The following is a 25428-nucleotide window of genomic DNA, read 5'->3' as shown; positions in this document are numbered from 1 at the left end:
GATGGTGCCCCAGGTTGGCTGTGCCCTGATACTGTGCCCTTCTGCGGCTTCCAGGCTCACTGCAGATGGGACCGGGCAAGACATGTTCATTGCTGTCATCTTTTTTTATTTCCTTCTCCCCTTGATCTGATGTGGTTCCTTTCATTTTGCTTCTGTAAAATCCACCCCGACCCTGCTGAAAGGATTATCACAGCCGAAACCGTGCGGGGAGACACCAGTTGGGGGGTGGGGAGGGGAAGAGAAGTCCCTGGTGTAGCCCAACAAGGCCATCGCCAGCGATTAACAAGCGGTGCTGACAGCCTACAGAGGGGAAGAGAAATCCAAGCCCTTCCTCATTTCTGTGAGACTTGGAGCAGTGGAAAAACGGGTCTGTTTAATAGGACACTCTGTGGACTCACTCAGGCATGCAGATTTTTTGCTTCTTTCCTTGTCCCCAGGTCTCCATCTCTCCTGCAGACTGTTCCAGCCTCTGCTTTTACAGGAGCAGATTTTGCACCCTTCAATAATGGCTGCCCCCTTTTTTTGTTCTTGCCTTGGGATTGCAGGCCCCAGTTTTTATGGTTATGCAAGAGCTGCTTACGTGCAAATCCATTAAGTAGATGCAGAGTTGTCAGTTTGTGCGCCAGTAGGTTTTTTTGGGGGTGGGCCTCAAAAACAAAGGGGGCTATAATCTGTGGGTACAAAACTCCAGCGTGAAGCCACGTGGCCTCAGTTAAACTGCATTGTCGTTACTGACTTGCATTGTCCAGTGCCTGTTCTGCTTAAACAAATAACTGATTTTGACTGTCTCATTTAAATCCTATAAATTTAAATGCTATAAATCCTATTTTAACTAAATGGGTCTTAGAATGGAATCTGCTCTCTGAGCTTTGCAGTACCCAGCAAGCCAAAGGAATATGATAAATCAAATTGAAGTCTGCTCCTGGAAGAGAGAAAATAAAGTTTGGGTGAAATCTTGATCTTATTGAACTTGATGGGAATTTTGACACTGATTTCAGCGGGGCCCGGAAGTGATCCCAGACATTTGACAGCTGCTAAATGTGATCCCAGTAAATTAATTGGATGTTTGTCACTAGTCTTCTGTACCTCTCTCAGGTGCCTTTCTTGTGGAGAGGGCCAAAAAAATTGTATGGCAGTTTATGAAGAAGGAGTCTCTTAGCATTTGAGGTCCACCAGCAGAGAGAGTGGGTTGGTTTAGACTTCCATACCCTAACTGTATCGTGCTGCTTTTCCAGTAGGTAATAAGACCACAGAAAAGCCAGGGGGACAGATACTGAGTTTGCAGAACCCTCCAGTAATCAGTAAATGTATCTCTAGTTGGCTAATGTAGTCCCTAAGGGCATAAATGCCAATAATTGGCAATCTGAACTGAATACTGATAATAATCCTGCACAGGCAGACTAGTCTGGTGAGTAAGCATGATTTTAGGAGCCAAGAAGTCCTCCTAAGTACAGCTCCCACCCTTCCTCTGTCTTAGGCTGGCCCTTACCATCTTAGCCTGTCCGTCTGCTTTTCCAGGTGGCAAATGGGGATAATACCATTCAGTATTGAGCCAGAGCCTGAGAACAGAAATCTGGTTGGAAGGAGAAGGGCACATTTACTGCTTCTTCCCATACTGCCAAGTGGGGCAGGAGGTGCCTCACAGGGGAAAAAAAGTTACGAACTGCTGACTATGGAAGTATGGGACTGAGCAAGCAGTGAAGAGACCAGGCCTATTGTCCACCTGCTTTGAGAGAGCGTCCTGTCAGATGACAACCCACAGTTCGTCTTGGTGCTCTCCTGATACATTGTGTGCATTTTCTGCATTCTCACTGCGTGCTTCTGCATTTCTTAAAGCTGCTATTTTGTACCTCTGCTTGTCCAGCTCTATGAATGGGGCATCCCTTAATGCTACCAAAAGGGGTGTCATGGCACGTGGCTCCTGCTGTACTGCAGTTGGAGTCACAACACAACGCGTTTGGGGTGATGGGAAAGCTGCTGCTGCCAGAACATCAGCTTCTGAGTCTGTAACGCCTGTGGGAGTTGCTTGAAAACACTTCAGTGGGTGGCCAACACGTTTTTAGTACATTAGGCTTCCGCTTTACATTTGTAATCTATTCTGGTTTGGAACGAGCCAAAAGACGCATGTGTTCCAAAACATTACCTAATGAGTCCAGCCTGCACACTTCCTCTCACTGAATGGCACAAGTGCCCGTTCCAAGACCATGCAAGGACATGACTTATGACACAAAATACCAGCAAGAGGTGCTGAGGCTATTTTTTGACAGTACTTGAAACCCTAAAACCCACTGGTGATCTGCAGGGCCCTGGGTAGGTCAAAGGATCTCACAGTTTCATAGTTTCTAGGGTCGGAAGGGACCTGAGCAGATCATCTAGTCCGACCCCCTGCCATGGCAGGAAAGAGTGCTGGGGTCAAACGACCCCGGCAAGGTGTACATCTCACTCAGAAGAAATGCTTCCTTTGTAAGTCACTGGGCCAGCCCAGTGGCAAATGCATCAGATAACAGCCCCAACACTTCTCTGCAGGGCTGAGGTTTATCTCTTCACTTCAGAACCAGGCCAGGATAAATACAAGGGATAAGTCAGCCTCTGTCAGACTCCCTGGAGGTTTTTCTCTCTATTGAGTTGCTCTATTTTTATCTAAGAACCAAGTGATCTTGACTTAGATCCATCAGGAACACCAAATGCATCAGAGGCTGGGGCATGAATGAGGTTGCCTCACTTAGATGGCTGTCTTGCCCTGTGACCTCTTAATCTGGCCCAGAGTATCTGAGTAGGAGCCTCATGTCTCATCTGGTAATCACCAGTAGACCAACGCACGTTTGCTTTCAAGGGCCCTGCTAGGGCAGGACATCAAGCTCCCTCTCCGAGCAGACGTGGAAAGCAGTGGAGCTATGTGTAAATAGGGGTGGCAAGATTACAGGGTCCAGAGGAGAGTTTTGACCTGGATTCTGAAACGGACTGTGAGCCAATAAAAGTTATTAAGGAGGCAGTTGGTCTGATCGGACCTTATTGAAGCGAGAGAGCCACCAGGACTTCATGTTTAGGCTTATTAGGGAAATCAATAGAAAGGGGTTTCATTTTGGACATAAACAAGGCTTCCAGTATAAAAGAGGAGGTGCCTCCTAAATGCTTGAAAACCAGCATCTGTGGATAAAGTAATGGTGAGAGACAGAAAATGTTATATCTTGTACAGATGAGAGTACTAACCCTAGAGATCATTAAACCTGAATTAATTTTTTAAAAATCAAATTCCCTTTTCCCTGCAGGTTCTGTTTATTTATGTTCTCCTGCATTTTGCCTGGCTGGGAAGGGAAACGTAGAGCATCATACTCTACTGTTCAGTTCTCATTTGGTAGCATAGAGCTGCAGCGACTGCAAACACTGCAAGGAAAGGCTTAAATTTAATCGATAAAGTTGTTTTAGGACTGGATCTTGCCACCCATATTCATGTGCCTGTAACATCAGTGCCAGGGCCGAAGGAGCAAGGTCTTACCAACATACAGGTGGCAGAATCTGGTCCTTAGAATTTAAGGGGCCAGTGACTTCAGCAGTTGTAAAGCAGCATAGCTTCATGGAATCAGATATAGTTACATCTGTGGGAATTAATTTTTTTTTTGCGAACTCCTTTTTGCATTTAAACCCTTACATATTGATTATGAAGTTCCCATCCATCTCCATCTAATATAAGAGGTGCAAAAGTCTCCCTACAAAAACATCACATTTCCCCAGATGTCACTTATTCCTAAGACATTTTCTCCTAGCTGATTTTTTTTTTTTCTTTTTTCTTATAAAAGGATGTTGCTGCCCGTGGGTTGGACCTGCCTCAAGTCACCTGGATTGTTCAGGTAGGTTTCTGGGGGTTTTGCTTGTGTAAATTGTTTGCAGACGGGGGAGCCTCCTAGTGATATTCTGTTCTTTCAGGCCCAGATCCTGCAATATGAGTAGATATGAGGAAGGGTCCATTGCAGAGTCCCAATGACTCCTCGATGGAGAAATAGTCTTCATTAACAGGTCCTTTGTTTCCTTTATGCCAAAGGATTCTCAAATACCCTTTGTCTTTTTATGCGGAGCGGGTTCAGGGGTTAATCTTACGTTGCAGAAGCTCCGTGAGTTTCATTCTGTTTTCTTTTTTGCTAATCCAGCCTTTTTAGCAGATAAATAATATTCCATGAATATAAAATAATTGGAGCCTGATCCTGCCAGGTTCTGGCCATTTTTAACATAGTGCTGAGCTCCCCACTGCAGGCATGGCTGAGGACCCAATTCCTTGAGGAGTTTGAGTAGATGCCTTACTATAAGCCCCTGTGTAGCTCCAGAGGCTTCATCTTGAAAACCGAGCCACATTGCTAATTTAAGCCGTTGTATACTCTCCTAGCAGCAGCAAGCACACAGCACCTTTCAGGATTAGGCAGTTCTTATTAGGGTTTCCTCTGAAGATCTGATACTGCACCACTGGTGTCAACATGAATTTTGTCTGTGTTTTCAGTGGAAGTAGGATCAAGCCTTAATGAAATGTCAGGCTTTAATTTCAGGTGCCAAGGGAGAGGATGTGTGTGAAACTTCAGCTCTCCTTTAACTTAAAAAAAAAAAAAAAAAAAAAAGTTAAGTTTACAAATTGGGTTTGCAAAATACAGGGAATGACGTTGAACTGAAAGTTTTCACACATTAAGTGACCGTTGGGTAAGCAGAATGGGCTGCTCAACCTTGACAAAGCAGCCTTTCAGTTTCCAGCACATCCCTTTAGGGAACAAGTAGGATTATAATTTTGGCTAAAAAATAATCATTTTTTTTTCAGAAATTAGCTGCTCGGACTGGACTGGGGGAGCAGAGTCTTTCATTCTTGGGCCCAGTTGCACTTGCCATACTCAACACGGTGCAAATTATCTGAGGCCCTGGGAGACTGCTGCTTGTCCAGAAGGTGAAAGCTCAGCTGTCCTGAGAACTGTGTCCAAGAGCACTGACCTGCAGGGAGCAATTAGATTGCTCACAGCATCTTACTCACACCTCTAGCTAGTAGAAAATTTGCCAGAGGGCACAGGTATAAACACTAGAGTGGGCTTTGGTTGTTGGGTTTTTTTTTTCCCCAGTTAAACTGCTGAGGGCTTATTTCTAAGTAGCATGTGTGTGTGTGTGCGTGCACACGTGTTCGCTTTTCCAGGAGGAGGAAAAAAAATCATGTCCCACTTTATAGGATCCTGCAAGCTCTGCTGAGCAGCTTTAATTCCCACGGAAGTCAATGAGAGGCATTGGCGCGTTAGCAGCGGCTTAATCAAAATTCTGTGAGAGCCTGATGGGTACAAATGGCAAGACAGTGGGTCCGGAGACATCACCTTCTTTCACTGCACGCAGCGTGTGGGACTTGCACCTGTGTATTGCCCCTGGTCCTTTTCTGCCGAGTAACCATCAGCGATTTGCTTTAATCAACCCAGTGGTTTAGCCCGACTGTAAATTTGAATTGTTCCCCTTTCCTCCCAGATGCACAGCAGGCAGCTTGTCGTTCTGTGTGGGCATTCCTGTTTTAAAAAAAAAAAAAAAAAGAGGCAAACGGGTTCCTGACGAGCCTGTGTAGAAATAAAATGTAAAAAAGCGAAGAGAGACACCGAGATGGGGAAACTGTCCTATTATCTGAAACTTGGCCAATGTGTCACATTCACATGTCAAAAACCTGCTATGGCTGATGGGGCTGAGTGATGGTTCCAGAGATGAGTCCGATGGGCTCTTTATAAACAGCCCCTCTCTAAGGTAGGCAAGAGACCCAGTTTTTATTTAGCTCCCTTTTTAGGCAAACGGACAAAGCGGCATGTTTGTAATCAGCTCCGCTGCATTTTGTTTAATTTCTCCTTTCTCTTTGTGTTCCCCTTTTGAAGTACAACGCTCCGGTTTCACCTGCGGAATACGTCCACCGGATCGGAAGGACGGCTCGGATTGGCTGTCACGGGAACAGCTTGCTCATCCTGATTCCTTCGGAGGCAGAATATGTCAACTCGCTGGCTTCTCACAAGATTAAGTGAGTCAGAGACCCGAACAAAAGTTCCAGCTCCTCCTAGCTAATTAACCTTCCATGGCACTTTCAGAGGGACTGTGTCTTGTACATGTTTTAATAAGAGTTATTAATTCTTGTGATCCGGGACTAGCCCCAGCATAGCAGAAGGAGGGAACTGAAACCTGTAATGTAGTCAAGCATGACAAATTTATTGCACGAGTGAATGCGTGTGTGGTTTTAGGAAGGAGGGGAGACGCTCAGTGATTCATTGCACCCCACTGTTACCTCGAGGGCTCTGGGTTTCAGTCTTGCCTACATGGAGTTCACATTCAAGGGAGCCCAGCCCATTGGACACATGTCCACATCATGTTGTCAGGGTTGGTACTTTCTCTCCACAAGACAGCCAGGAGCAGAACTGCTACAGAGTTATGGGTCACAACTGACAGGTCGTTGGCCAAACCACGCTGTATAAATGGAATGGAGAAAGCTATTCCAAGGTATATTTCGAATGCGTTGGTAGAACTTGATATGGCCTCTGGGTTAGGAAGACATGAGCAGCGCAGGCCGGCTAAGACCAAGATGTGTTGGCCAAGACAGGTCAGGAGGCTCCTGGTATTTGCCAGCTTTGGCTCACCTGAGAGCGAGGAAGTAGGGGTGGAGAAGGCAAGACCAGCTAAATAAGGAAGCGGAGAGCTGATATATGGGTACAGTGACGACCTCCAGGAAGTGCGGTCTTGAGCATCAGTCTGGAGCTAACAAGTGCCCCTCTCATAAAAACCGCCTCTGGGGCACTGCCTTTGTTAGCTGCCTCCTGAGTAAAACCAAAGACGAATGAGCTTTGAGGAGTGCCCTCCAGGGTGGGTCTGGCTGCCTTTGGGTTCAGTGCAGGGAAGCTTGCGCTGTTCCCAGCTGCCTTGGGGGGAGAGAGTTCTGCCTCCAGGTCAGCCTGACAGTTCCTGTAATTCTAGGGTGAAAAAGTCAGTCTTTAGCCAGCACCGTCCATCCTGGAGGAGGAACCTCCCTACGCTGCCCCATACTAATTACTGCCACCAGATCCCAGAGCTCTTCACCAGTCTGCTGGACTTGCCTGCCTTCCTCGGCTCCCTGCATCCCCGTCTCTTGGCATTTCAGAACAACAGCCAAGTTAAATCACTTCAGTGCAGCGCCAGTTTTGATGGAGCCCTGTAAACGCCGACGCACAAATTATCTGGCTTCTATTTTATGTGTTTACGTGGGGTGGGGCAGCTCAACATCAAATTTGGTTTTGCATTCTTGAAATAAACAAACGCTGGCAGTAAATACGGGCTTATTCTCGGCTGTGAGCCACTTAGTGGTCTAACAAAGAGCCATCCATCATCCCAGGTAACTATCTATTAAGCAGACACCAGCAAGACAAGGAGGGCTAAGCTGACAGGGTTTTTTTTCATGTAACAAACAGCACTGACATTTAAAGGTGAAATCCCACATAATTGTGAATTTTTAACTCCAACTGGAAAGTTGTATTTTATTTTTTATTTTTTTTAATGATGATTTTTGGGTGGGGGAGGGCAAAATGGTTTGCGTTTGCCCATATTTTGCTCTGAATTTTTAATTCAGAAAGTTTCATTTGTTTTTGTTTTTCTAGCAAGTTTAAGGGAGTAGTGTCTCCTGCTCAACCTGGCAATTATAGCACTTACGGAGACCTGTTGTTGAGAGAGGCATCTGTTTGGGCATCCTTAGACTGATGCTTTCCATTGCTCGACTGGAAGGGATGGATGTGAGTCTATTCCTGCCTTCTGAAGTCAGTGCAGCTGAAGTCCATAGAGGAGTGCCTGCCTAGCTAGGGCTTATTTTCTTTGTTTGGGAGTTGGTTTTTTGCTTTAATTTCCTTAATAAAGTCTACCACCTATGGGATCAGGGACTTCTGGATAATGGAGTGCAATTCACCTACAGTTATCAGATCAGAAGAAATGCTTGTCTAATTAGCACAGGAGGGTGGTTTGGCCTGTGTGTAGTATATCCCGTGCTCTTCCAAATCAAGTAGTTCAAGTGTGCACGTGCGCACACGTTTAAAGGGGCAATAGGATACTGAACTGTGCTGATGAATTACAGAGATGATTCATGAAGGCAGCTTGAAGCTCAGGGCAGCAAGTGCCATCAGCGCAAGTTGCCCCCACCCTTTACAAACAGAGCATGATGGTGAGAAAGCTGACAATTCAATTTAGCATTGAGGGCAAAAGACAGCCTGTGCCAGCCTGCCGCCAGCTCTGCTCGGGCACTGATCGCTCACATTTATCTGGGCTCAATCTTCTTTCCATCTTTCCATTCAGGCTGTGTAAATGGTTTGGCTTTGTATTATTATTTTTTTTCCCCCTTGCTTCATTTAAAATCAGTGTTCATAATGAGCTCCTGACGGGGTTGTGGAAATGTAAATCCTCTGTAAAAAGTTGGGGGTTTTATCTAAGCAGCTAATTCTCCCGACAGATGCCTGTCATCCTCCACTGGTGTAGATTAGCAGTGTTGGGCTGACTTCTATCAGAAAAGGATCTGGCCCAGAATTTTATCTCTACTGGAGGATATAAAGGAGTAGGTCAAGAACTGTTGATACCCAAGCAATGGGGCCAGGCATGGGCTTCTTCCAGGATGGGCGTCTACTTCAGGATAATGGGTAACTGCCTTGGAAATTGGAAATCGCTCACAATTAATTTCCACACGTATCTGAAGCCTGTACTTGGCTTCAGTAGGATTTACTTTGGCCAAAACCCTCTCGCTGTGGCTCTGGTGAGAAAAGCAATGCCCGCTGGAGCTTAGGACTGTTGCACGACTGCCTCAACAACTCTTATTTTGTAGCATTGTGTAATTTGATGTTACGTTTCTCTTCCCTTGTCATGAGTGCACATGTACTGACTTAGATGAATTTTCCTTTTTTTTTTTTTTTTTTTTTAAGGTTACCCTCCAAAATGTTGCGCCTCAGCGCTGCATATAACTAACATATTTTCCTTCAAAGGAAGGAAACAAGAAGCAGGAAAAACACTGCCGAGAGTTGGATATTTCCTCCTTGTGCTTACGTCTCTTTTAGTTCCTTCATGTGCAATCTAGCAGCGCCTGCCTCGACAGCCATCAGATAATTTCTTTATCTCCTAACGGCGGCCTAACTAATTTATACAGGAAAGCGCATCACCGTGAAGGCACGAGTCGTTCCCCCGCCCGAATGCACCCCCACCCCGCGCACACTGTGCTCCCTGCTGTGAACCGAGTTCACATATCTGTAAGGCAGCAAGCTGGCAGCATGCCAGGAGAGAGGAGAAAGGGAGAAGGGGATGACACATCTCAGACGCATCAATGTCAAAAGGCTTGACATTTTCATTCATAGCTGTGTCAAAGCAACCTTTGGGGGTATGGGGAGAAATGCCTTTCTCTTGCTTAAGTGGTTGCCATTTATGTTTTAATTTACTGTTATACTTTTCAAAAACAAACAGAAGAACCCTCAGTTGTCTTTTTATGCTCCATTTCCCTTCCTCCCGTGTCTCTCCCCCCTCCTTCCTCCACCTCTGTGTTCTCCATGAAGGAATCCTCTCTCTCGGAGATTCCCCAGCTACATCAAGACGGCCTCCCACATAGGCTGGGACGCGGCCCTGCACAATCGCGGCCTGTAACCCTTTGGGCTAAACTGTTGCTTCTCTGGACTAGCTCGTTCCCTTTCTCTCTGGCATGAATGCAGTGTTTCTGTCGCGGAGGCTTGGAGGCCAGGTACTGAAGAAATTGCATTTGCCCCGTTTCCTTGAACCGGGTAGGACTGGTCAAGGCTTGTTAGCACTATAGGGGGAAGCTTTCCTGTGTGCCATGCTTGTGCCATGCTCGTCTCCAGCTTTGTGATGTAGAGACGTGATCGTGGAGTTGACAACATTTACCCTTCACTTCTTTCCCAGCTTCTGCCACTGATCCCCTGTGGGTCCTTACAAAAGTTGCTTTACTCTCTCTGCTCGTCTCTTCGTGTCTCATACGGTATTGCAAAGGTTGATCAATTCCTGTTAGTTGAGGCAACGGAGTGCAAAGTGTTAATCCTCCTTTTTTTTTAATCCCACTTGTTTCTATTCACTCATTAAGGTTCTAAACCACGTCGATCCAAACTTGTTTCCCTTTCAAACAGATGCAAGTATAAAAGACCAGCGTTGACTTTGGTACGCCTCATTTGGGTTTACGCCAATACAGAAAGGGAAGTAGTTTAGTTTCTTCTGTAGGGAGAGAAACTTGCCCATTTGTGAAACATAGCCATGTGGAAACCCAGGGCCCAAACCTTCAAATAGGCGTGAGTTTAGCTTATCATGAGAGTAGGCCCACTGAAATCAGTGGAACTGTTCACATGCTTAAATTTTTAAAGATGTGCTGAATTTGCAGAATCAGGGCCATGGACAAGTGTCTTACAGCTGGGAGTAGAAAATTGATCACCTGATTGAACATGCAGGAAAAAACTGTAGGTAGCAGATGGAGACTAAATGCCAAGTATGGCATTTGGCTGCCACACCTGGTTGATTCCTGTGGTTTAAAAAACTGCCATAGGGCCCTGATGATCACAGGTAGCTTTACGCTTCTTGGAGGAGAGATGTTGGATTCTCTCTTCTTGAGTTGTGATCCTGGGAAGGAAAGTATAAAAGAAAGGAATGCAAAGCAATCTAAGGCCTGGCAGGAAAATGTCCGTCGTAGACATGAGCAAGCTGGAGAGCAAGGTAACTCAATAGGCCAAGCCCTGACCCAGGCAACGTTGCATTCGGTCGGGATGACCACAGGATGTGGTGGGCAAGGTGGGGGGAGGGTACTTGTCTGGAGAACATTGCCGTGAAGTGCTCCGCACGGTTTGCTTTCAGGGGGTGGTGGGGTGGGGAGAGGTCCAGGAGACTCCAGCATTTCCACCCTAGGTCCTAGGTTTTTAACCACTGTATTTCTGAATGAGCCTCACCGTAGTAGATTTTTGATTGGTAGAAGAGAGCCACCACCGACACAGAGACTGCTCACTCCCTACCCAAGAGCTGTTTGAGCAGCCTCAGCGGTGCGTCCATCCCCTGCTGATCTGGAAATCACCTGATGGGTCTGGAAGGAGGAGTTTCACTCGTGGCATTTGAAACCCCTAAGCATTTGGCCAAAAAATTCTCTTGTTCGTATTTCTAATGTTGCTTTTTAAAATGAGGGCTCAGAGGCTGGTGGCAGGGAGCAGGGTTAAAGGAAGCACATGCCATACCAGAGAAAAGTGTATTTTCTCTTTCCGACGTACTCCAAATTTTGGTTGGACTTTCATAATGTAGGGACTGCCCACATGACCCGATGCTGGTTCTGTTGAAGTCGGTGGCAGAACTCCCATTAGCTTCAACAAGGCTAAGATCTGACCGGTAGTGAATGGTTCTAGCTGAACTGCCAAATGGGTTTGGCATTTTTTTTTTATTTAGAGACTAACTCTGGACAAATGAAATATGAAAATCCCAGCTTTCTAGACTTTTTATGCCACCCTTGTTCCAAAATCCTCTCCCTAACTTCCAGCCTCATCAGCTCCATGTTCCTAGCAAAAAAAAAAAAAAAAAAAAAAAAAAGATGGTTTTGTGGTTCAAGCACAGCTGTCGAGGTTAAAAGTCCTGACTGAAGGTTTTGGCTCTGAATAAATCACTTAAACTCTCTGTACTCTGCAGCACAGTGATGACAACTGCCAGATATACAGCAAAGCTTAAAAGTGACCAGCAAAAGAAACGATAAATTGAGTTTCTACCAGTTTGCAATTTGTTTGTCACTGTTTTCTGATGCATAAAGATGGAGCTCATGGTTAAAGAGGTTTCTTCCTTGCATGTTTGTTACATTAGTAATATCAGGTGCTGGTTTCTTTTGAGGACTGGAGAATTAGATCTCTCTTGGTATCACAACTGAGTGAACCTGATCCCACTGAGACAAGAAGTTATCAAAATAAAAATCTTTGGTTGATGTGGGTGGGAGACAGTCCTTAACAGTAGAGAAGAGCTTTCATGTCCGAGTCCGCAAAGTGTAACAGTGTACTTTGTTCCTTCAACTAAGGGTTGAATGTTTTGCCTGAGTTCTTGTTTCCGAAGCACTACTCTACTGAAACGGAAACAAGAAGTAGGAAGAAAACTTGTGACCCTTTCAAGCCTGTATATGTATGTGCAGCTTCTCTAGTGATTGCTAGATTTTCAGGGTGACTGAAGTCAAATTCACGGATAAGATGCTGGATAAATGTACAGGACATTATGGTCAGGCTGAACTTGTAGGTCTTCATCCCCCCCTGCCACTCGACCCCTCTTGGGCATCACTGGTTGGGTCCGACTCCCATGGGATGGAAGAGAAACCATTTCTGTGCAGAAAGGTTGATGTTGCCCTGGAGAAATGACCATTTTTCTCTTCTTTTGTGCTGTTTCAGGGTCTCAGAAATGAAGATGGAGGACATTTTGGCCAACTTAATGAAGGATGATCGTTTCAAGGGGCGCCAGTGGGGAAACAAAGTGAGTTATTTTGGTGGTTTGGAATTGCTTTGGTTTCATTCGCTAACTAAATATGCTGTCTCTCAAAGAAAAGGGTGTATAAAGCCATATTGTAAGGTAATGCAAGCCTTCATATTCTTCACTTGCCCCATTTGTGCCCCCTTAAACTTTTGCCCCAAAATGGGAGTCTTAGCTTAGACTCTTAGCTTATCAGCAAAAGTTTCATAGCAGACTGTGTTCTTGCAAAGGCTCTTGTTGCAAAGGCTGCAGTTGGCATGACATACTGTTTGTGGTCCATTTGCTGGTTTGTGAAATATTAGGAGACATTAAAAATGACACAACAGTTGTTCAAGCAAATGAACAAAGATGCTGTGTGCTGTTATCCAGGCTTTAATATTATTATATTTTGTTTTGGAGAGGCCTGATTGAAACCTCGATGGAGCTGGTAGGAGACATTTTATTGAGTCTAGGTTTGGGTTTGGGTCAGCATTTTAGTTGCTAATTCATAAAATTCAGGCATTTGCACTGGTCCTTTCTGCCACCGGCACAGATTGCATTCTGTAAGAGCCTCAATCTTAAAGAAAACTTGAGCAAATGTCAAGCATTACCCAGGTTTATTTTTCCACTCGCTTATTATTTTGCCAGTTCGCTTATTCAGTTATTCCACGCAACAGTCTTCAGCTTGTCCACTGTCTTCCAGTTTCCTGGCAGATGGTTCTGTTAGGCACTGTGGCTTGTTTTCAACAAAAGACATGCTCTGGAAGAATATTCATACTTCCAGCATGCCCTGCATTTTTACAGATATTAAGCTTACCTGAGGAAACAACTATTCGCACCCAGATTTTCCCAGCCCTTCACAAATCCTTATTATGGCTAAGTCCTGGTTTATAAAGTAGTCCAGAAAATATGTAGTTTAATAAGCATGTGGACATGTGTGGAGGTTAGTATAAAATGTTTGGCACTGGGAGTTTAGAATTGCTGTGTTACTCTAAAAGTCACTTAAAATCGCTTTTCTGTGTGCAAACTGTCACTGCCGTGCCCTTGGAAGCGGGTTCTGTGGGTCCCATGTAGAGACTGAGAATCTCCTCATTAAAATGATTATAAAATTCCATTTCTAGCCCTCGAAAGATGTCTTTACTTTAAATTTGATGCTGATACAGGACTGAAGGTAACTCGTGCTAGACCCAAGATGCATGGAACTTGGGGAGGAGGGGACGGGGAAAGGAAAATATTTCTTTGACAGGTATTGATTTGGTTTTTCAACAGCAGCTGTTGAAAGGTGTCCAAAAGGTTTTGGGTACTCACCCCTTGTAATGCCCATGGTGCATCTGAATAAGAAATACGCGGCCTTTTGAAATAACATCGGTTTTAGCCTCTTTGGGGTTCGCTGTGCCTATCTGTAGAATAATGCTAATGCCAAACCAGCAAGGCTGGTTACAAAGATTGATGAATTAATATTTATAAAGGGCTTTCAAAACGTGAAGCATATTATAACTTTTAAGTAGTTGTGTCCTAATTGAAATACAGTCCCTCTGAACGGTAGCTTAATGCTCGATTTCAGCAGAGCTATAAAACGTATTTTTAAACGTGCTGCAGGATTTTATACCAGCAGAAACTGAAGGTTTTGTCTGACGCTGGTCTAAAGGACTAGGACCAAGAGAGGAAATATCTGGTAGTGGGAAAATCCTTTCAAGTGTAATAGGGATGAAATCACTGTAGTTCTGTGGATATTATATGTAGGGTTTCACAGGAATTACTCTTAAACATCTCGAAAGGGTACTAAAGGCTCCAGTCATTTTCTAGATTTTTTTTTTTTTTATGGCAATGTATAGAGATCTATAGCTGGGCCCTAATTCTCTCTTCAACTCTATATGGTGTTTAAAAAAAACCCAGGAAGGTTATTCTCTATTAAAGTCTATAAGCCATTTTTCAAAAATCCGGGAGACCAAGATATGGATGTGCTCGACCGTGCATGGAGCCGGCTGTGGTTGGAACTTTTAATTTCCGCTTGTTACAAAAGACCTAAACTAACTCAACTATGGCTTTGCCGCTTGCGAATTACAGAGTTATCTTTACCTGATCAGGTCTCCGTGCCCGGTGTCATGTATATATTATACTGGAGCACACAGCCACCTCATTATAATGCTCTTTGTTTCTCACTGCCTTGACTGAAGTCCATTATAAGTACCCCCTTGGAACACACTTTTTTTGGGCTTCTGTGCGCAGCCAGGGAGCAAGCTGAAGCGCCTGTAAAATGTATATTTTATATTTAGGCGTATAAAATATATATGTGGCTCCGTCTGGGTGTGTGTGTTCACCTGCCTACAAAGAGAATAAATTTGATCTTTCAACTTTTACTGAGGGGTGGGGAAAAAACTTGTTGGGTTCTAGGGACTGTGTGTGGGGGTTGGAAAAAAAAAAGTTATTAAAACAAAATCCTTCATTTTGTTTTAAAGTACCATGGTAGCAGTAGACATTATGGCCTTTTTCTTTTCTTTTCTTTTTTTTTTCTTTTTCTTTTTTTTCTTAACCCTAAGAACATTCCCACCTGCTCTGGTTTTATTGTATTTCTATATTCCTTCTGTCATTAATCCTCTTGTAGGCATGGCACATTACAGGAGATAAGTTAGCTTGTAAACTTGCAACGTGTTAGCTACTCTGCTATATTTTCATTGAAGAGCAAGTTCTCTAAAGCAACCGTTCATCTTGAATTTTGGGGACTTTTGTCTGGAATTGGGAAAATCAGTCCACAGCTGGCTGACCGCCTCTGGCTTTGTGCGGTGTCTGCAGAGAGGAAATGCTAATTGCCCCCCACCAGCCACAGCACCATCCGTAAAACGAGTATACGGCTTCTCGTTCGGGAAGTAGCCTCTCAGCACCGCCGATTAGCTGGCCTGCAGCACAAAACGGAGTCAGTTACACGAACCTGAACCAGAAGTGCTCAGTTGAGGATCCAGGCTTGTGTCCTGGATTTTGCTATATAAAAACGGCCACTTTTTAAAGCTACCTGGTGCACACCGTAGGGTTGAAGCGCTCGCACAAGTTTGCATGCTGGCTTACCACGCAATAACTGGCTCATTTCACCGTGCTCATAACAAAACTGGAGAGTTAGCCTCCCTGATGCCAAGACACCCCAGTTTTAACGGCCATAAGTTTCCATCTTAAGAAACAGATTCTCGAGTCTTTCTTTTCCTGGCATATTTTTTTTTTTCTCATAATGGCTTGAAATGGTTTTTAAAACATTGCAACACTGTACACGTCTTTCTGGATTGCAGTAATATCCATTGGGTTAGTTATGCCAGTGTCTAGAGACCAGCCAAATTTGGGACCTCATTCTGCGAGGCACTGTTCAGAAATAGGGTATTAGAAACTCTCATTAGTTAGTTGGATTAACTGAGACTATAAATGCATCAAGAAAGGGAAGGAATCTAGCAAACCATGAGCACAATCCTTTATCTTTTAGGCCTTAGTGTCTGGTGTAAGGGCATCCAAGTGAGTCTTCCTATTGACTACTTGCAGGGCTAGGGCTTACTCGTGTGAGTAAAATATGCAGGACCGCTTGCAGTCGACAGCCAGTAAAATCACTTTTATTATTCCGTCCAGAGATGCAGGCAGTGCGGCGCGCGGCGGTTTTTCTTTGCACAGCTTGGCTCCAAGTCTGAGTCAGTTTTTAAATTTAGAATTTATTTATTTTAGACCAACCTCCCTGGAAGGCAGGAATCAAAACCCAGCTTTTTCCCCCCCTGCCCATTAGGGGGCAATTTGAAAATGAAATCTCTCTCAAGGGGATGGAGGGGATAAAAGGCCGGGTGGGGGCGAGAGAAGGGGAAACACTGTTTTCTAAGCATTATGTTTTCTGCCGTTCGCTTTATTTATTTTTCCGCATTTTATTTTTCTCGAACTGACCTTGCACTTTGGAAATTATGCACCTAGTTTTTTTGGGGGGGGGGGGGAGTTTATCCCTTATTTTAGTCTTACTTTCTTTCTCCTCCCTCCCTCCCCCCCCACTAGGAAGAAGAGATACCTCATTTTGAAACCTAAAGGGGGGAATAAGAAAAGTCCTTTGTAATATATTGCCATATTATCACTAAATCCCCTGACAGTTGTGACACAGAAGCAAGTCACCTGTCACTTAAGCTTGAGGTCTCTTTAATTTTCTCCAGGAATTCGCACCAGGCTGTCTTTAATTTGAGGCCTTTATTGGAATTCTGAAACCTTTCTGCCTCCCCGGCGCTCAGATCTATTCTGAGTGCTGTTACAGAATGTATACAATAACCAACAGAGGGATTCGGAGAGGGCTGAAGCACTGTTTATTTAACACTCTGGAGGGATTTTCGTGCTTATTCGGTCCTGGCTACCCGGCTTTCAATATCGCTTTGACAACCGTTATGCCCTTCTCATTAATTTTAAACAGTTAAAACACAGGAAAAAGAGAAAAAGTTTTCATTATTAAAGTGCTTTACTTTTTAATAACAGAGGATTCTGTCCGCCAGGGGAAAGGGCAATCTCGCTAATTTTACATTCATATTAAAAAACCCTGGGAAGGTGACACTCGGTGCTGTCGGGGAGGCTTAACAAAAGAGAAGCGGGGGTTGGGGGGGGGGAGGAAGTTTTATGTTTCACGGCAGCAGAAACTTGTTAACGCCGGTGACAAATGTCCGGTTTGGGGAGGCGACTCCACTTCTAGCGTGGACCCTCCGCTCGTCTGATTGACTGGCCGAGCAGGTGAGAAGGGCGCCCGACTAGGGCAAAGCACATAAATAAAGTGTGCCCCATTTTGTGCTGGCGTGTCCCAGAGAGAACAGGTGTAGAGAGGGGGACTTTGTGCATCTTAAAAGGGAGAGAAGCCTCCTCGTTCTTGTCCAAGCTGGATAGTGAGTGAATATGAATTTTAGTACCTGTTCATGTGCACTTCACAAAGCTGCTGTAACAGGAAGCGGGGACTTGAATAGCAATGATAATCTGACCAGATTCAAGGTGCAGCGCCAAAGCCACAGATAGAAAAATTGTGCAGCGCTTCAACTGGTCCAGATGTGGTGTTTTGTTGTGCCGGTGTAAATCAGGAGCAGCACCAGACAGCCCCAAGGACTTGTCTTTGGTGAAATGTCCTACCAACATGGAAACCAATGAAGCTGATGGAGTTAGGCCAGCAAAGGCTTTGGGCCCTTTTGTGCTTGGATCAGGCCAGCCCTTCTTAATCCCTGCCTTTGCCTAGTGTGAGGATTCAGTTTAAACGTGAAATGGCGCTCAGCACGGTGCGGAGGTGCTACTTGCATTTCTGGCAGAAGGGCATTTTGTATAGTTAAGGCAGTAGCGAATCCAGCTCACAAGTGAATCTCTGGTTTCTTCCTCTTGGCTGGAGGATGCTGCTGTGACGTGGGCCCGGAGTGGAGCGATGGGAACCTTCCCCTTTTGTTGAGATGCGTAGTTGAGGGAAAGGTGTCACAGTCTGCGATAAAATCATGCGACTGGTCTCATGCACCGAATGGTTTAGTTTTGCATTCAATCTCCCAGAGCAACCATTGAGGACTGAATGCCATGGAAGGGAAATATAGACAACCGGGGGTCTCAGCCAGGTACCTAAATGCTGCTATCATGCTTTTCTGCCAGCCAGGATAACCCTACTCTCCCCATCTTCCCCTATCCACTTCCAGGGATTGCTCCTTTTTCCCTCCCCCAGAACATCTCTTTGCTTTCCCTTCCCTTGAGCTTCTCTCTTACGGCCTGATCCTGAGAGGGGCTGAGCGCACACACAATCCCTTTCTTGGGAGTTATGAATACTCAGCACAAAGCTCACCCCCTGGAAGATCTGCAGAACTTGGCTTCCTCTGTTAGTACCCCAGGAGATTATTTTTTTTGCAGTAGTAATTGTTCACGGTGAGCAGCACACATCTCACCTGTGAACATCAGTGACTCCGTTTTTAAATCAGCTTCACATCTCACGTTTCCTGCAGGGAATTTGGTCTTTTCTGGTTTGCAGTTTGGAGAGGTATGCACAAGCGTTATCTCCCTGTTGCAAGAACAGAAAGAGTGCAAAAAGCATTGCATCAGACCGAGGTTCAGCAGGTGGGATGGCAGGTCCTGTGTGGGGAAGCGCACAGACTCGTTGCACGAGTAGCCTTTAGGACGGAGGGAAGGTTTGGGAGAAGGGGGAGGCACCTACGGTGCTGGAAGGAGGCGATCGTTCCAAAGCGCTGAGAAAGTGACAGAGGAAGAGAAAAGTAGGTGAGAGCAGCTTGGACGGAGGGTCTCCAGAAATGAATGAGGATTAAGAACCGTGTGTAAGCAGAGGAAGATCAGCAAGAGCAAGGAATTTCATATGGAGAGGGAAAGAATAAGCTAGTGGGGAACAGTATTTTTCCCAGGTAGGACTGAGTTTGCACAGATTGAACATCATAATATTAAAGCTAAATAAATAAATTAAAATGAAAATAGTACCTTTCTTAAACTCTCAAGAGAAGACTGGGCCCAGCGAAGGCAGCTAGCGATAACCCTGCAGTTATTTCACACTGATTCTGGTGAAACTTCAGACCTAGAATTTGACCCCATGAACGCAGGGCGGTTGCTACCAGGAGATGGGGGAGGAAAATAATACGTGATAGGTGTTAGAAAACACAAAATTAAAACGGATTTGTTCTCCTCACAAAGCAGCGCTCGCGGGTTGCTTTGACTTTAACATCTTTATCTATACTTTTTTTTTTTTTCTCCCTAGTAATATTGAGAGGATTACCCTTGTTGCCCCCTGGGTGGTTACTGTGTGATTTTACTGTTATTAAATCTATTCTAAACTGCTTCATTATTCCTGCCTCAAGTTCTGTCTTTCCTCTAATCCTCCCACCGCCCTCCCAGAAATCCCGTGGCACAAACCCCCAGGAAGTGCGGGAGCGGGCAACGGTCTTGCAGACGGAGTTTGAAAATTACGTGCACTCCAGCGGAGAAAAGGTCCGGTGGGCAAAGAAAGGTCAGTGGGCTTGTTTTTACCCTCTTCCCCAACGGCTACCGCAAGCTGCCAGGGCATCTCCCCGACGAGGTGGTCTCTGGGGGCCCAGGCCCGACAGGAGCATTTTGAGGGCAGAGGCTTTGGGCGGGGGGTGACACGGAGGCAGGAGGATTTCTGCCGATATTAAAAGTTAATTTCTTTCTTTTGTGTACAACGCGCAAATGAGTTTGAATCTAGGCTTTCATTAGGATTTGTATGCCGAGGGGGCTCTGACCCAGTCCCAGGAGTGGCTGAGTACATGGCACGTTGCACCGAGAAGGTCAGAGACAACATGCCAACCTCATCCTGCTGTAACACCATTGAATCCAGTTGGTTCACACCAGTTTATACATTTGGCCCAACGAAACACCTTGTGAGCCGCCCTGAACTAAGGGATGCACTTTTTACTTGATGAGCTGGCTCTTGAGTGTGGGGGTGAGGCAGGTGGCGCGGGGAGAGAGCACCTAGAGCAGGAAAAAAAAAAGGCAGGGAAGAGAAGAGCTGATAGATTTTTTTAACAGTTGTAATTAGGTTCAGATTTTCAATTTCATCCGCAGCTTTAGTCAGGCAGAACGCCTAGATCACAGCGCAGAGCAGCATAGCGAGCCGTAATCATCTCCATCTAGACTGGGAACGGGGTAGAGGGAGAAGGGATTTCATTTGCTCTGGGAGAAATTTTCCGTGGGAGTGGCGAGAGGTATTAAACTGAATCTGCCTCCTGGTACTAGCTAAGAGGGAGGGAGAGTACGGACCCAGACCTCTTGTACAAGCACAGCCCCCCACAGCCCATCTGAGCTGCCGAGGAAGGAGCACACACAAACCAAATACCTGTTGTGCAGACTTCATCCAAGGGCAGATGATGGACTTTTCCCCTGATCTAACACGGAGAATACTTTTGAAGTCCAGAACCTTGAGTTTTGTTGTTGACTTAACACTGTGCTCACAAGAAGTGAACCACCTGTGCCGCAGGGTGAATATGTTACTAGGTTCCTTTTTCTTTGAATCTTTTCCTTCCGTTTTACTTCACCCACCAATCAATATCTTCCCATCCCACCATTCAGGTGTGGACCAAATCCTGCTATCCTAGATCAGGTCAGCAAGGAGGGGGCAAACTTTTTGGCAGGCATGCCACAAATATGCCCTGTATCCTCTCTGAGTGCAGCTCTGATCCCTTTCCTCTGCCTGATCTGCTGCTCTGCTTTCTGCTTCCTGCCTTATCTGCTGCTTTGCTCCTTGCCCCTTTCCCGATCTGCTGCATGTCTCACACACAGGCTGCCCGTGCCACTTGTAGCATCCGTGTCGTAATTTGGCCTCCCCTGAGGTAGGATTCCCATTGACTTCAGCTCTTTAGACCAGTGGCCTCCAAACTTTTTTGATCGTGCACCCCTATCAGGAAAAAAATTTTGAGCACGCACCCCCAATATATGTATTTATTTATAAATTATATACACGTACTACTGTACTAATATATTATGTACATTATAAAACATACACCAAAAATATAAATTAAAAAAGGATGAGATAAAAAATAAATATAAATAAAAGTTCTAATATTTTCTTCCCGCACCCCAGTGGATCGTCTTGCGCACCCGACTTTGGAGATCACTGCTTTAGCCCCTCTCACTGGTTTTGGAAAGAGCAGGGTTCTTTATAGGCTCACTCCATATGATGACCTTGGGTCTCAATTTGACTCACCCTTCTTAGAAGATGGCACATGCTCATTATGCTATAAATAATACAGTGTGCAATTATAAACAAAAGTTTAAGCATTTCTCTAATGGATGGTATCGTCTGTATGATAAGGTCATTCAGGTTTAAGGTGTAACAACAAAAAAGAAGTGACTAGAGAGTATCACACCCTAACGGCATGAACTGGGGGAGCGAAGGTTGCTCCCAGTGTATCAGGTATTCGGGTTTCAGGTGTTGTGTTCGGTTCCAGACAAGTGGCTGGATCTGTTCCCAAGAGAGAGATGCTGTTTCCTAAATCCCCTACTATTTGGATCTTTCCATAGTGAATGAAGGAGCTTGTGTGGTAGTCTGTCAGCCTACTCTCACCATGTCGGCACATTTCTATTGGCACGTCAGTAAAAGTGGTTAGAGCAAAGGACTGGAAGCCAGGACCATGAGGTTCTGTTGCTGCCTCTGCAGCCAGCCTGGTGGGTGACGTGAGATGCATCTTTTAACTTCTCTTTGCCTCATTTTCTCCCTTAATTCTTGTCTTCCTCGCAGCAGGGCTACAAGGCTTAATTTAACCGTGATTACAAAGTGCTTGGAGCTCCAAAGATGGAAGGTGCCAGAGACTTGCAAAGCATAATAGCTGAGCCTTGCCATTGTGTGTTGCTGCGCACTGCATGTTTGATGCTGTGGTTTTGACACGCACATTTTTTAAGGGGCTCAGCACATACAGAAGCCTTGAGACGTTAGATAGTTCTCACTCACTGGTCAAATCCTCAGGCTTATGCTGCTGAACTTACTGGCAGTTCCATGTGGTAGGGAGATACTGTTGTTCCCAGGATACAGGTGGGGAAACTGAGGCTCAGAGCAGTTTTGTGGCCTGGACAAAGTCACTCATCAGGCAGCAGAGGGGACGGGAATACAGAATTCAGGTGTCATGGCTCCTGCTGCCATGCTCATCCTCTAGACGATGCTATTGGAAATACGCCGTGACAAAAGGAAACCACTAAACGGGCTTGGTTGTGTACGGATCCCTGCCCGTGTCTGTGTGCACGCGCTGTGACTCGTGTGTGTGCACGTGCACATTCTGATCACGGAGCCTAGAAGCTGTGAACTCTTAATGACCGTTGTGAGGAAATGCAAGCAGAGAGTCATGAAACGTTTTCACGTGATGCATCCGCCCTTTGCCTTGTCCAAGGGCTATACCTCCCCCCCCCGCCCTTCTTATTCTGCTATATGCATATGCAAATTTTTCCACTACTGACTGGCTTCTCTAAACTCCCTTCTTCCTCCCCTTCCCAGCCAAGAATCATGAATAATTAACATGGCAGCTGGCTCTTGCCTTCATGGCAGACAATCAATTGGAAACAGTGCCAGGGATGCAATTGTTTCCCTTTTTTGCATTCTCTGACCTAGTCAATGTTAATAACCAGTGCTTGATGGCAGGCTGCTTGCAAGCGGAGCATGGCTCCCTGCCCACCCACTCCTCACATCCTCCCTTGGCCCTGTCTTCTTGAAGCTGAAAAACACCTCGGTGAAGATGTTGCAGTTCAAACGATAGATCAATCAGCCACTGGCAGGGAGGAGGAATAAGTATCTCAGGAAGTGATCATTTGGGCACTGACCCTCATCTGGGGAGATGCTCAGCACCCTCTGCTCCTGTGGGACTCGAAGGTGGCTGGGGCCTCTCCAGACTCCAATTTTAGATTGAGGCAACCACAAGAAATGCTGGGCAGATTGCGTTTACTGGCCAACATCTTTGTGATTACAGAGGAGGATGCGAGCATTGCTTTTCCCCTTCAAGATTTCCATCTTGCAGCCAAAGATGGAGCGTTGCACCCTTACCCCCGTCTCCTCGTGTGTCGGGAGAGATGAAAGGTCATTGATAGGGAGCCTGTATAAGATGCTTCACTACTGTCTTCCTATTTGTGCTTGCCCCCACCCCACAGCTGGCAAGCAGCTCTTGTCGGGCAGCAGGAGTGGTTGGGACTGCCCATCCCACTGAAGCTTTCTCCACTTGCGGAGCAGGTCAGTTAAGGCCAGGCTCAGGGTTTAGCATCCAGAGCTGGGCGCTGCTCTTCTTCTCCGTCTTTGCTTTGATACCTCCCTGCTCTCTTACATTTGAGTATCTCCTAGTCCTCCATTAAACAGCAGGACAAATATTTGTCACACATGCTTCATTTCCTCTCCAGCTTCCACGCCAGGAGGAAAAGAAAGACACAAGTGTTGAGAAGGATGGGCCACATTCTACACAGGTGCAAACCTGGCCTCTGCCAAAATCAAATTACCTTAAGCTTTCACTGGGCTGATGAGGAGCAGAATCTCCCCCAGGCCTTTTCTTCCACACCAGCATTGCCTCTAAGCTGCTGGTGTGCACAGGCGTGCTCATGCCACGCTGCCGGGCACAGCTGCGCATGCCACATAGCTTAGAGGGAACGCTGTTCCACACCTTTTGAGGTGCTGCCTTGCTAGTGGTGCTGCCAGCTCTCATGATATTCAGTCTTTTCTTCTTAAAGCCCCAGCTCCTGGAGCCCTGGGATTAGAAGAGATTCTCAGAGCCCGCTGAAAACCAGCTTTCAATTTCTAGTCTTTGTGACAGCAGAGTAAAGCTGGGAAGCGTATCTTCAGTGCCCCCTTCAAGGTTAAAAAGCCAGAAGGCAAAGATAACCCACTCCCAAGTGTGTCCATTCACCTCTCCCAGGAGGATGTTTTCAGACCTCCAGCAGGTTATGATAGCTGAACATCTAGCCCATGTTGTCTGTTTCTATTTAAGCCCATCTCATGATTTTGGGGTAGAGGGGGAGGGGTCCTGGTTTTTAGAGGTTTTGGGTTGTCAGTATTATTGGGTCTGGCCTCTGGAAAGGCCCCACGAAAGACATGATACCAGCTAGCCACCAACATTTCTGTTCTCCTGGGATACTGGCAGCCTCTTACCCCTGCAGAACTGTTGGAAGTGCACTGAGCCCTTGTAAGAGCAGGATGGTTGGGGTCCAGGCTGTTGCCGTGCTGTGAAAGTGGACTCGATAGCTTTATGGGAGTGAAATAGCCAGTGGGCCAAATGCAGAACGGGCACAGCTCTCTTTTCCCCAGAATGATACCTGCTTAGAGCAATCCTGTCCTTTTGTCACAGTAAGTTTATGGAGCGAGAACAAAGCATTGCAGTTTTATGAACGTTTTAGCTGGGTCGTGGTTCATGTAGGCACCTTCTCCAGCAGGATGGGGCCTGGGCAGCGCTAAGCATTCTCTTGGAAAACACTGGTGGTCCCTTGTTGTTTGGACGTCCCTGAAAGACTCGCAGCACAGAAGTAAGAGAGGGGTGCAAAGGACTTGCCTTATTGTCTTCTCATCGATTGGGAAAAGGAGTTCGCTTTACTCAGTAAACAGAGCTTTGATGGATTCCCAGGGTCCTTCCAGGAGCTGATCTGGTAAAATGACATTTTTATTACTGTTCATAAACTCCAATCTCCTGCTGCTGGTGAGCGATTAGACTTAAGCTGTGGGCAAACTTGCTGGTCCAGTGGCTCAACAAGCAAGGGCAGGGGAGGTTAGCGTGTAGAGCTTGCTGCTGTCAGGGATACAAGAGGGAGGTGCAGGCACTGGTCAGAGTGGGAGGTGGGAATGGGAGATGTTGTGAGCAGAGCAGTAGCAGGAAGGGTTTAGGGAGCGCATTTGAATGATAGTGGAAGAATTTTCTTCTTAACAGTCCTCCTTTTTTCCCCAAAGCAAAGAGGAAATGACTGCAGCCTGATGCTTGCAGCTGGCATTGTGGGATAGGTGCAGGAGCGGCTGCAGTGTTGCCATGAGCACGTTCTCCTCTTCAGAGCAGTGAGCCCTAAGGAAGGCACTTACTGGGGTAAAGAGATGGAGGAAATATACAGGCTATTATTTTTCCCCTTTTGAAAAGGCGAGCTCTGTTCTCAGCATGGTGGCGAGACCAGAAACCCACCCGTCTTTCAGATACTTACAAGGGACTAGCTGAAAACTGGTGAAAAATTCATGGGCTCCTGGGATTACGATATCAAAGGACTCTTCCTCCCTCCCCCACACACCTGACCCCTGTATATCCTCTCTTCATCCTTCTCACCTCCCTTTCTTTCCCTGTCTGGTCTGCTAGCTGCTGAAGTCAACACCACAAGTCATGAGCAGCGCTAAGAGCCCCACCTCACCTGACAAAAAGGGACCGCATTTGAGAGAGGCAAAGTTGCATAAAACCAGCTCCTGACCCCTCTCCCCAGCCTTTTTTGTCTCCGATCACTCCAGTCACACCCTTCCCATGTCTTTAATGTGCTGAACACTCCCAGCAACCGCTGATGAAAGGATGTCCTGCATGCCCA

The 25428-nt window shown here is 45.9% G+C and overlaps 1 protein-coding gene across 4 annotated transcripts in view; it reads left to right on the top strand.

Annotated features, from left to right (window-relative positions):
* The window catches only part of DDX31 (DEAD-box helicase 31), a 64529-nt gene that overhangs the window by 21090 nt on the left and 18011 nt on the right, over window positions 1–25428 (top strand). For 3 of the 4 annotated variants that reach the window (XM_019540838.1, XM_019540837.1, XM_019540840.1), the window contains 4 exons: window positions 3798–3848; window positions 5871–6010; window positions 12381–12462; window positions 19291–19402. In XM_019540838.1, coding sequence (XP_019396383.1) covers window positions 3798–3848; window positions 5871–6010; window positions 12381–12462; window positions 19291–19402 — 385 coding nt within the window. The remainder of the gene's footprint in view (window positions 1–3797; window positions 3849–5870; window positions 6011–12380; window positions 12463–19290; window positions 19403–25428) is intronic. The other variant, XM_019540839.1, reaches the window with a different exon arrangement.

The sequence above is a fragment of the Crocodylus porosus genome, unplaced genomic scaffold (genome assembly GCF_001723895.1).
Source record: "Crocodylus porosus isolate Cpor-Errol unplaced genomic scaffold, CroPor_comp1, whole genome shotgun sequence".
Classification (NCBI taxonomy): Eukaryota; Metazoa; Chordata; order Crocodylia; family Crocodylidae; genus Crocodylus; species Crocodylus porosus.
The sequence above is the reverse complement of the archived record's forward strand: the minus strand, read 5'-3'. Positions and strand labels throughout refer to the sequence as shown.